The sequence below is a fragment of the Poecilia latipinna genome, unplaced genomic scaffold (assembly GCF_001443285.1).
Source record: "Poecilia latipinna isolate Pla-1442-1.1 unplaced genomic scaffold, P_latipinna-1.0 Scaffold184, whole genome shotgun sequence".
NCBI classification, from domain to species: domain Eukaryota; kingdom Metazoa; phylum Chordata; class Actinopteri; order Cyprinodontiformes; family Poeciliidae; genus Poecilia; species Poecilia latipinna.
Window position 1 is genome coordinate 99624 of NW_015112800.1, and position 12698 is coordinate 112321.

The 12698-nt window shown below is 38.1% G+C and overlaps 2 protein-coding genes and 1 long non-coding RNA gene across 4 annotated transcripts in view; 1 reads left to right on the forward strand and 2 right to left on the reverse strand.

Moving 5' to 3' along the window:
- Positions 1 to 2445, reverse strand: part of lonp2 (lon peptidase 2, peroxisomal) — a 39379-nt gene extending 36934 nt beyond the window's left edge. Inside the window, exon 1 of one of the 2 annotated variants that reach the window (XM_015030495.1) lies at positions 2117 to 2442. In XM_015030495.1, coding sequence (XP_014885981.1) covers positions 2117 to 2349 — 233 coding nt within the window. In that variant the 5' untranslated portion in view covers positions 2350 to 2442. Of the gene's footprint in view, positions 1 to 2116 lie in introns of both variants that reach the window. The other variant, XM_015030494.1, reaches the window with a different exon arrangement.
- A 1026-nt stretch (positions 2446 to 3471) lies between these two features.
- On the forward strand, positions 3472 to 4416 carry LOC106946281 (uncharacterized). The gene is made up of 2 exons (XR_001424737.1): positions 3472 to 4043; positions 4089 to 4416. It is a non-coding gene; the product is annotated as an uncharacterized LOC106946281 (long non-coding RNA).
- A 3891-nt stretch (positions 4417 to 8307) lies between these two features.
- Positions 8308 to 12698, reverse strand: part of il34 (interleukin 34) — a 58635-nt gene continuing 54244 nt past the window's right edge. Inside the window, exons 7-8 of the mRNA XM_015030499.1 lie at positions 11512 to 11695; positions 8308 to 8979 (exon numbers count right to left, since the gene is read on the reverse strand). Of these exons, the coding sequence (XP_014885985.1) occupies positions 8894 to 8979; positions 11512 to 11695 (270 nt within the window). The 3' untranslated portion in view covers positions 8308 to 8893. The remainder of the gene's footprint in view (positions 8980 to 11511; positions 11696 to 12698) is intronic.

Below are 12698 nucleotides of genomic sequence, written 5' to 3' on the forward strand. Positions count from 1 at the left end.
GATTAAATGAAGTAAAGAAGGAAGGATAAAAGGAAAGTAGGGCATAAAGGAAAGGAGAAAAAGGAGAGAAAGAAGGAAGGGTGAGAAGAAGTAAGTAAGTAAGGAAAGTCAGAAGGAAGTGAGGAAGGAATGAATGAAGTATAGGGAGGAATGAAGGAAGTGAAGGACTGTCCCCTCCCAGACGTTTCAGAGCAGATTCTCTTATCAACTCCAAATGTTCCCAAAATCACTTTGTAAGCCATTAAATGTTGGACTGAATCTGGCAGCGAAGCTGAAGACAAACTGAGCAGGAAAGAAAGAAAAACACTGAGACATAAAGACGTCCACAAAATGAACAAATAATAAAAACAGAGTTAGGTTCTGCTACAGGAAGCAGAGGGTCTGCCTCTGGTTCTGACCGGGTCAGAAAATTATCACAGACAGCAGGTTTGATCTTCACAACGCTTTTGTTTAGATCTCAAAATGAAACTGGATGAATAGATGAATGAATGAATGAATGAATGAATGAATGAATGAATGAATGAATGAATGAATGAAATGGACAGATTAAAAGAAAAGTCTACAGAATGTGACATTTTTTATCTGATAAATAGTCTGAATGATCAACAGAAGCATACACCAAAGGAAGGATATGAAGTTGCATTTAGGAATTTTATTTTGTTTTTTTAAAAGGAACTAATTTGTTTCTTTGTACCCTTTAATCTATTTAAAATACTGTTTAATAAAAGGCTTTTTGAATCTGATTAATTGATTAATCATCTGAATAATTAATAGAATAATAATTTGCTGAAATGACCGTTAGTTGCAGCCCTGGATGAAGATGACTGGTGTTGGTGGTGAAAGGATAAACCAACAGGAGCTTCAGCTGCTACTGAGTAACCAAGCAGAGCGAGACGCAGCTGATAAAAAGCTTAAAGTCCACTCCTCTGTGGTCACCTTGAGTGAAAATGCTACAGCTGGCCTCTGGAAATTTCTGGAATAAATCGCTTCCCACAGCAAAAAAACAAGTCAATTAGGCGCTTCCAGTGTAACTCAGTGACAGGATATAAAAGCTGTCTTTTTATTATGTATAAATATAAAACCCTTGCCTTACCTGGACAGGAGAGTGAACCTTCTGCGAATTCTGAAACTTTCAGTGCGGTACCGGATCTTTAAACATCATAACTCAGGTTTAACGAGTCCCAAACTGCCTTTAATACGACCTCCTGTCTAAAAGTTGCACGATCCAGTCCAGATGTAACCAGTTTAAGACTTGTGGTTTCTGACCTGGACTGCATCAACTTTGGTAGAGCAGATGAAAAGAAAAATGTTAAATTACCCTTTGGTTATTTCACACACTGCTAAGAACATTTAGGATCATTCTAAGACATGAGGCACTAAATCCTCTCGGATTGGGCAATGAATGGTTTATCATGGTTTACGTAATTATTTGTCTTTTATGTTTTTTGTGTGTGTCAACTTTTATGGGGGTCATTTGTTTCCTTACGAGCCACATTTTTGTAATTTACTTGTATAGTTTTATGACTTACTTTGTTTTTGTTTTTATCCATTTTGATTCATGTGTGTTTTTCTTAATAATTAATTGATTTACATTTGTTTTATGATATTCTACACTTTATCTTTTGGGTGGTTATGCTTATTTTATTTATTTATTACCCCTCTATTTAGTTCTGTAGGTATGTATTTTATTTTTAGGCTGATTTTTAAGTTTTTCTTTTCTTTTGATTTATGACTCTACTTATGATGCCCTTTCATGACTCTTATTTATATTTAGTTTTTGAGGATATGCATTACTATTTTTAGGCTGATTTTTTTGTTTGTTTTTTTATATTTTTTTTTTATATAATTTAAAAAAAAATTGGTTTATGACCCACTTCTTTTCATTTGACATGACTCGTCTGTAATTTTCTTTTCATTTTAGATATTTATTTGACTTGGGGGTTTTACGCACTATATTTTAAAGTATTGATTAGGTCTATGATGAAAGTCACTTCATTAATTTTTGGTCATTGACCCGATGACCTGTTACGTCACAGCCCCAGACCTGCCAAACCCCAGGCCAATCTGACCAGTAACCCCACCAGTGTCTCCAGCTGAGCAGCGGACTGGTTCTTACTGGTGAACCGGCGGCAGAGGGTCGGAGTCCTGTTCGGGGTCTCTGGTGTTGGGGATCACTCCGATGATGGTGCTCTTCAGGGAGGTCCCCTTCAGCAGCCGTTGGCCCACTAGCTGCATGTTCCGCGGCGAGTCCACGCTGAACCGGACCGTAGAGCCCGGCAGGAGCACTCCTTCGTGGGTCAGCAGCAGCGGCAGACGGTTCGGTATCTGGATACCCCCGGCTGAGGCCATTTCTGAGGAACTTGACCGAAAAACAGGTCTCTGTTTACAACACAGGGTCCTGAACTGTCGCCACTTCCGGGTTAGAACTTTCAAAACAAAAGCTTCGACAACTTACAGCTATGTGAAAATTCTAGTGTACGGCCAGCGCGGAGGGACATAATACTACGTAACGAAAAATCACAACATCTCCTGTTGAGCTTTCTGCCTGTTCCTTATATTTTTACGGCAAAGGGACTTTATTTAAAAATCATTTTAAATTGTTTGAAGTACTAAATTATTATTAAATGTTTAATAGTAATTTAAACAAACAAAATTTAAAATATACAATTAGTCTGCTCTCTTTAGGAAACAGACCACCGTTATGCTCCAAGTTCAGCATCTTTTTTCTTTTGTTTCTTTTTATATGGGTGACATGACAGATTACCTTGCCCCTTAGAAATACAGGGTTACAGCTAAAAATGTGCCTGGCTGTGTGCTTTTTAAATCAGCTTTACTACAGATTAAAAACAATAAAAAATAGAGGACACACTGACTGAAAGTAAACAAAAACACCTACTGTTAAGGTAACAGTTTTATACCCATTGCAGATTTAAATGTAAAAAAAAGAAAGCTTTTTTTCCTCATGAGTGAGGCTTGATGTCTCCCAAAAATAAGGCAAGGTTCAGAAATATAGACTCTTCTTAATACTTTTTACTTATACTTGGGTAATTTACACAAGTCACATGATCAACAACTGGACATTGCCACTGGTGCAAAACACAAAGATGACAACAGGAAGTAGTTGGAGAATTGTTGACGATCATGTTTTTTAATGATTTATGGCATAAATAAACTTATTCACGTGTGACTTTATTTGCGTTTCTTATTCAATGCAAACAGCATAATTGCTTGTGCTTTTTCGACATTAGTGGAATGTTCACAAAGTTTTGCGGACATATGTAATGGAAACACAGCTACTGTCGCTAAGTTAGCAAGAATGCTACTCGTCCTGACCACAGTCACATAGAGGTACTTTTTCTGGTTCATTCAAAAATAGATATCCATTTTTTCAGAGATAAACAATTATTTTTCTCATACAAACAATACATTGATTAATAATTAAATGTATTGAATCAAGACACAGAGTTAGTTGATAAAAATATTGATTTATTTTCATAAAAGTACTGTCAGAGCGTTACACACTTCCAAAAACAACAAAAATTCAATATCTTGTGTATAAAACAATAATCTGTGAGACCGCAAACATTCATGTTTTTGCAGGTTTTTTTCTCTCTTATATCTGAATCAAGCTCCTACACAAACAAAAGCACTTACATGGTTTCTGAAGCACGAGAAAGAAACACTCAGACAATTGTATGTAGAAAAAATATGCAAACATTGTTCTTTGTGCACATTGTTGCATATATCTTGTTGCATATGTGGACCAGCTTAAAATTGGACCTGAATTTAGTTACATGTCAGGACTAAATGCAGACTGAAGTTGTAACTTATGCAAACAGAACCATGTCACATAAAAATTTAAACCAAACTCAATGCGAAATGTGAAGCTAGCAAGGTGTTTCAATACCTTAAATTCTGCAATAAACATTTCAGCTCCATCTCTTTATTCTGACTTAATCCAACATGTATGAGCAAATATTATTCCTGACTGCTGTCTTACAACATGAACTGTTTTGTGTGTGTGTGTGTGTGTGTGTGTGTGTGTGTGTGTGTGTGTGCAGGATTTTTTTTTTCTTTTTTAAAGCCAGGGATAGCTTGTAGGTTGTTTAGAAACCAGCTCTTCTTCAAACTGTGAGAAATAGCAAACAAAGTAAACCAAAGAGTAACACGGGGGTAAGTGAGTCCTACAGTAAAAAAAAAGCAAACCAGCTTGACGGGATTTACAGGAAATGAACCATGTGTCTTAAGTTAAAGTCTGAGCCACTGAAAGAAATCAAAAAACAACATGGTTTAAGAGTTTAGACTTATGGTCGTATGAGGGTGAAGCTAAAATCTGAATCTGCTGCAGAGAAAACATAAATCTAAACTTTAGTTGTTCAAATTAATCCTCTTTGTGACAGTGGCTCACATGCAAAAGACAATCTGGATGGAGATGATTTATATGGAGCTGATGTCTAAAATGGCCAGTAGAGGGCAAAAGTGAGCAATCAGAAGCGGCAGCAATCACCGTTGGATGCTCCTGTTACTGCCTGTAACCATGGTGATGCCAACTTTTGCCCTCTGGTGGCCGTTCTAGTCACGTCTGCTCCCTGAAAATCACCAATTTCTCCTCTACATATGGACAAACATTACCTTTAGAGAGCTTCACATGGTATAAAACCGATTTTATCAGTAGGTGTGTCATACTCGAGTGCTTCTGTATTCACTTTACATTTTTATAAAATAAATTATTTATTTGTAATAAACCAAAACAGAGAAACATGACTCTCAGGTCATTTTCTGAAATGTTGTGAAGAAAGTGTAGAATAATAAAAATTAAAGATGAATAAAACAAACTCATTTATTTATCCTAAACATCCTGAAATTACTTCTGTTGTGCATTACATTTCTGCAAATATAACCCAAGAAAAGATTTTTATCCAATGTAAGTTATAATTTTTAAAATTTGCAGTTGATTTATTGTGCTATATAACTATAGTTGAAAATAAGCAAAAGGGGCTAATGGAGCCTGAAACCAAGAAAAAACCCCAAAAACATCTGTGTAACATGGTGGTGACTGCATTATGGAGTGGGCTTGTTTTATTGCACATGATGTGGTTGACATGGACACTAACATCTTTATGTTCTTTTAAAGGTGTTTTTATACATTTCTTTTTGCAGGGTGAATTCATTATACATCACAAATATGAAACAATATCTAAAAAGAGAAAAATACACAGTGAATTTAGTTTTAAAAATCATTGCTGATATTGACCTTTTGCACGTGACGTCACGCTCTCCAGAACTCCTCCCACTCCGCCATGATGGACTTCAAAACAACCAATGAGCTCCTTTAAAGCTAGTCTAAAACAGACATCTGCAGCCCAATATCGCTTCTATTTAGTTGATTTCACTTAAAATATGGTCATACGATGGTGCTGCGCAATCGACTGCACAGATAAAGATGCAGATCAAACTTACCATTTTATCTTATAACTTTTAATAAGGAAAGATACGGCGGCGATGAACAGCAGCTGTCAATCAACGACTGGCAGCTGTCTATATGATTGTCAGCCCTCGGTGTAATCGTGGATTTGCAGCGAACACCTTTTAAAAGGTAAGAAGATTAACGTTCATATACTTTATAAGTAAGTATTATTAGAAATATATTATGGAGAAAATACGTGTCTAACCATTGGTAACCATGGAAACAGTGCCGCACCGTCATGTAGCCTAGCATGTATGGAAAAAACTGGTTAGCATCTTGTCTTTAGTACGTTTTTAATGCAGCTCTGGTGTAAGGGGAAACGCCGTATTTGATAGTGATATAAATCGTGTGGCGTGAATTCAGACGAAGTCGATAATTTGATCAACACGTCAGGAGGGAGATGGTATGGGTCGGTTAGCTAGCTATTATAGCTAGCTATTTATATGACCCCCAACCAGGTGTGTTACGTTCACAGACAAATTAGCTCGACTCGAACAAGTAGAAGCCATGAATAAACTGGCAAAAACAACTTTGGAAAACTATTTTAGTCGCTCTGTTCAATGCTCCCATCCCTCATTTCCGACGTCCATCATGGCGCCGAAATGATTTGTGACGTAGTTACAAAGGGTCAATACACTGAAATATAAAAATAAATAAATCATTAAAAGCCTCAAAATTGATGACATTCATGCATGACAGGTGGACAGAAGCCTGGATTTTTTTTAGTTCGACGGTAAGCAGAAAACCAACACCGCGTTCAACCATGATGAGCAAACTTTGTTTACACCAAATTTATCGCGCTATAGGCGACCAGGAATGCCACGACAGTTCTGGATTTCCTTTAAATTGCTCCCTGTCTGCAGCTGAAGAGTCAAGATCAAAGATTACTATCTGATCCACGGAATCACTGGATTTATTGTGTTCCAGAGCGATTAAGTAAAACACCACAGAGATGTATAGCTGGATTGGAAACCATTTTGTATTTATTCTCAGCTGTTTAAGTTGTCAAATCAGCCCTGCCTAAACCAGACTGCCCAGCTTTCTCAGCCCAGATGTTACAAATTTACAGATTAACCTTTTGCACCAACCCAACCACCACTGTCTGTGCACATTAAGTCATAACGTATGCCATGTGTTGGCTCCGCACTCCAGGTGTGAAATAAACAATAAGCAAACCTCCGGCTGTGAGCAGAAACTTTACGGTTACACAAATTCAGGAAAGCCAATTATATCCTTGAGGCTGAGCAGAAAGTATTGCTGCAGTAAAACTGAGGCTCTGTTAAGGGTGCAAAAGATTAACAGTGGTTAAGAGGTTCCTTTGTATTAACTATGGAGATATTTGACCTCTGAGCTCTCAGTTATGTCTTTTAGGAGGTTTTCAATAGAAGAAGAGTCTTAATCTGAGTTTTTTTTTTTTGCTTAGAGCTTCTTCTGATGGGGGGTTATGAAGTGTGATTTAAGATTGTTTCTGAGTTCACTTAAAATTAAATAAAACTAACTTTCAAGTAACTTCTCAGCAAGATTAAGTCAATAATTGTTTAATGTAGATGAAAAAGTTCTTGTTCCACTGGCAGGTTATTTCACAAAACATATTTCCCATCTTATAAATTAATCTGCCAGTGGAACAAGAACTTTTTCATCTATATTAAACAATTATTGACTTAAAACAAGCTCTATGGCTTGCTAAAAAGTCTTGTCTTATTTCAAGTGTACAAAGGTATTTGCACTATATATTAGACTAATATTTCTCTAAGTTGCAGTGAATTTCAAAAAGACGAAAGAAATTACAGAGAGGATGGCGCACTGGAACGTCAGGAAGAAATGGCCGGATAAGCATCACCTGATGCTGGACGGACCTTCAAAATGGGACGTCTGATTTAACAGTAAATCCTTCAAAGTAAATCTGTAATCCCTGTGGATCATTAACATATCAAGGTGCTGCTGCTGCTTTCATGTTCCTTTGGTGCACATCCGTTTAATATCTGTGAATTTGAAAAAAATCAGATTTTGAAGAGATTATAATTCAATTTCACAATGTAAACGCTGTGAAGTTATTACAAATTTCTGGCTAGAATTTGGGGTTTTAATCCTCAGAAGTTTAATTTTTTGCCTCAGAAGAAGTCCATGTCATCAAAATCTGTTTAAAATTTGTTGAGTTCATGGAGTTTGTCCTGACTTTATTGAGGTAATAAAGCATATTCGCTGTGACAAAACTATCGCTTATAGCTTTATTGCTAAAAATGACAGCTTTTATATGCATGATGGGAGCGTCTAACGTACTCTCAGCCTCTAAAAGAGTCATGGGAGAGTCTGCGTACGTAAAGATCTAAACAACAACCAGGACAGATGAAAACTTCACAGTCAAAACTTTAAGAATCTACTGATTACTTTTGGGTTGAGTTTCTCATTCTGCTCAGGAACCAAAGCTTTTCTGTAGGTCACTATATTGAAACGTCAGTCACTTTACTTGCTGATAGCTCTTTTCTTATGGCATTGTGCTCTTTCCTGTCACATCTTGAAACTTCAGCCGAAGACTTTAGGAAACTCTGACGTCTTTTTTTTATTAAACTTTCAGTCATAAGACTCTAATTTCTGCATCAAGACCAAACTCGATGCTTGTCTTGTTTTGCGAAGGCACCAGTTTGGTTTCTCTCCAGATTCCTTTCAAAACTCAGGAACCTCAAACAAAACTTGGGTGCCAATTATATGTCTTTCACCATCGTTTTCTACAAACTTTCCTTTGAAATCATGGCATACCTGGTAAAAACAAACTGAAACAGATTTCTGCTGAAAACAGGGCTTGGTAAAAAGGAAGATAAATATGCTGTCAATTGACCAAGTTCGTTTTTCTTCCTCTTTTTTTTTTTTTTTGCACAGATAAAAAAAACATAAATACATAAAGCAGCGAATGAAAATGAACATACTTTTTTGGACAGCTCTTTGATTATGCAATCCGGGCCTGTAGCACAGCTGTAAAACATTTGTTTTTAAATAACATGATATATCGGGATGTTTGGCTGTGGTACAAAGTCTGTCTCTTTCTGTTAGCCTCTCGATGAGAAGTTCCTTCCCAAAGAATCCATCTCAGAAAACAATGCATTCATCATCGTTATTAACATAAGAAAACATAAACACTTCTGACGGATGAGTTACCAGAAGCAGGAGACGTCCTCAAGGAAAAGGTCTGGCATCCCAGATGAAATCCTGAAGGTTCCTCTCAGAGCCGAGCCGCATTTCGGCTACATGGAAAGTCCGTACGCTACCAAATGAAGCACAGGCAGCGTTGCTATGCCAACATGTTCTTACTGCTGCATGGTGCCAAGGTTTTCAGTCTGTACAGTGATCTTGGCTCTTTTTGGAAATGATTTGTTGAAATGGGTTTTTACTGTGAATCACTGGAGTCTCTGGGCGGCATCAGTGTGGAAGTCACCACTCTGCAGGCTCCGTTGGCCTCGTCTCCAGTTCTGGGCTCTGTGTTTTTCTGCCTTTCTTTGAATGGGAGACTTCACAGTCTGAAAAGCAGAAAAAATAATCGCATCCATGTTATCAGTAATTACAATAAATCAAAGCATTATTTGTGCGGGTGCAACCTGACTGCAGAAAGAGCCGGGCTGCTTTTAAACCACGTGTCAAACTCACAAAGCCAAATCTGGCCCGCCGTAGCTTTTTATGTGGCCAAATTACATCATTAATTCCTTTTAGTTTTTCACAAATCTGTGAAATTCACACAAAATCAACAAATCTTCACATTTTTCTCTGATTTCACAGCAAAAATTCTCAAAATTGATCAAAAACATTGAGTTTAAGTGACTACCATAGACCAAATTTTGGCATTTTTAAGGACAAAAATTACAATAATTCATACAAGTAACAAAAAATAACTAAATCAGGCAAAAGAGAATTTTTCCAAATCAGTTTCATTCGATGTAAAACTTATGAAACTTTAACAAAAACTGCCGGTGAGGTAGAGATGGGGATGTTGAGGATTTTTGGCGAGCGGTTGATGGATTTGGAGCTGTAAGGAAGAAGGACTGGTGTGACAGACGAGGCTGGTAGGTATTTTTAAGGTGAAAACAACAAATTAGGATGGTTTCTGAATGCATACAGTAGAGAAAACCAGGAATAAATCCCTCTGACATTTCCCAGAAAACAAACCTGAACAATTCCTTAGATATATGCATGTTTAAATACTGTGTATCAGTCAAGATCAAAGTACTGTGGCGTCATTGGAGATGTGCTCCGATTCCTGAGGCGTGCCAAAAATCTTCCCAAGCAAATTTCTGCACACTGTCCATCCATCTGAAAGTGAGGCAATACTGTGCAGCATCTGTGGGGCCTGGAAATCTGGAGCACATAAGGCTGCGGCGTTCTTCATGCATACGCAGTTACATCAACGTGCATCTCCTGCAGGTGTTGGGTGACGTTCATGTCAGGATCTTAATCTTTTACGTTCAGATTGAGCCAGAAGATGGGCTCCGACTGGAGGCTGTGAAATCTCCTGATGGGATCAGTTCTGATTGAGATTTAAGATGCTCAAATGGGTCAGCGGCTCGTATCGGGAATATCCAGAGACGATTCAACAAGTCCAGCAACAACAAAGAATAAAAATGAGTTCAGAATCAGTAAATTGGGACAATATTTTGAATAGGCCAATAGCTTTTTGTCATGTGGGCCTAAAACATCAAGGCAAAACAAATTATAATTTTTAAAAGCGAAAATCACCAAAAATGTTGTGATGATTTTGTTGTGACTATTAAATTGTAAAATAAGCTTGAAGTACTTTAATTAAACACATTTTTTGTGAAAACGGGGTTGCAGATCAGATGGTTAGTGCATGTTTTCCTTCTTAAATGAAAGGCATCCGGTTTGCATATTATTTTGGGCTTGACTGAAGAAAACTGAAGAAATATTTATCGTCTGTTCTCAGCAATAACAGGATCTGGGTCAGTCTTCATTTGAAAACGCTTGCTGTACTTGGACGAGTTTTGGCTGCACCAAGGTATATTTTAGAGCACAAGTCAATGAATAGTTGTGATTCTGGTTACCATGAGAACAAAAGGAAATCAAGAAGCTAGGAAAATATGATCACTTTGTATTGCATCTGTGATCAGAGGGCTGTAACACCCCACCCCCAAAAAATTAGTCCAGGGGCCCCACTTTGAACGCCCTTGTTTGTATTAAAAGTGGGGTACCACCCAGGTTTATACATGTGAGATTAAACAAAAAATACTTAATAATATGGTGAATTCAGCTGAAATGTAATATAGCAACAGGACCCGGCGGTATTCTTGTTCTTCCATTTTAAATCCTTCCTTCAGGGGTCGGCCTGCACAGATTAAAAGCCATATGAGGCACGAAACCAAGAAGCATGACTTCCTGATCACACATGGTCAGTCGCTACATGTTGGGGGGCCTCAGAAATGGGAAAATGAGGAAGACCTCAGCTCTACTGTCCCCTTCACCGGTCAGCCTTCAGTGGAACTGGTGTTTCGTGTCATGATTGAGAATCTGGATTGCATGTGATTGGGTGACGATTGACAAAGATGGATGGCTTACTGGAGCACCTGCTGAGGATTTTTTAAAAAGCGAATGCACCTTTTTTGCAAACCCTTTCCAGTGGCAGCTGTCCAGATGGTTCTGAGTAAGGCAACGTTCAGGACGTCAGGTTACACATTAACATGGCTTTGCGGGAACCTGCAGGCACAGAATCTGTCCAGATGGCCTGGCAGAGGCTGTGGCCCAATCTGGAGCATCAAAGCATCGGATCATCTTTGATCCCGAGCTGGAGAGACACTCACACAACGCCGGAGAGCTAGGGGGAAAAAAAAACCCAAAGCGAAGGACGCAGATGGCTTCCTGCATGGCAAATTGACAGAAAAACCTGCCTTTTGTCATCTTCAGTCTCCAAACATAACCCCACATGGAACAGATCAGGATGCAAACATAAATTTTCATGTAAGAAATCGGATAAATGTTGATGCATGTTTTATGTGCCGGAGGGAGCGGCTTTCATTTGGTTTAAATGTCTTCCATGTTGAACTCACAGTCCTGAGAAGATTCTGTGCCAGAAAAGCACTCCCAGAAAAGGCAGCACATGGTGTGGCACAAGTTATCCACTAGGGATTTTGGAGACGCGAACCTCCAGCTGGACTCCGGCACCCTGTCGGGCTCCTCCGTTAACTGATCCCAAATGTCTTGGATCGTCTCTGGAAGCTCCTGCTGGAACACCTGGACACACCAAAACAAACACACACACAGCTGACAGGCTTTAAAACCATGAGTCACCTGACAAACACCAGGAAAATAAAAATTATATTACAGCAGCCATTAAATCCTGGCAAATGTTTGTAAAAGGATAACATTTGTGGACCTTAATTTAACTTTTTGCATGTTTTTATACTTCCATTTGAGTCTCAACTGCTTCTAAAAACAACCTAACCACTTAAAAAAACAACAAAAAAAAAAAAAAAAACACCCAGCCGATTTATGGTAATAAGTTAACGTTTTTTGGTGAGCCGTTTGAAAAACCACTGCTTGTTGAGTCACATCCCATGGGCAGTGTGTCGTTACCTAGCAACCCCAGCAGAGCCCAGGCCGTTACCTAGCAACCCCAGCAACCCTCTACCCATCACCAAGTGGAGCGGGGGATATGACCTTACAATATTTTTTGTAGTAGTATTATAATAATGATAAAATTGATGATTATTAACGATTGATCTTTTTTCATTTTTAGGCAACTGCTTGTCGAGGCATTCATGACGCCACAAACATAAATGCTGTTCCAGAAAATCCTTTATTTGACATAACTAACTTAAATAAGTGTGCTTTCTATCACTAAACTGCAGAAAGAAACTTAATGTAATCATATTTTCTGATTTATTGATGCTCTCGTGGAAAAACAAATGGCTAAATAGTACCAAAATAGAAAAAGAAAAAATCACATTTGTCAGTTTAACATTGATTTATCATGTCAACAAAATTCTGAACATGACAAGAAATTTTTCACAACAAATGATAAACAATACAGTAAATGCCCACAACCTGAGTTCCAAGTCAATAGGTTTTACCTCTGTATAATGGCTGCTGGAAAAGCCAAGCGTCTTGTTGTTTGTTGACTTGCCTGCCAGAAACAACTTGCTGCATTCTTATTGGTTGTGGAGGACGCTCTACTAATGCTTTTCAGAAATGCACAGTTGTATAATTGCACATCTGTTTGAAGCCATTTTCACTT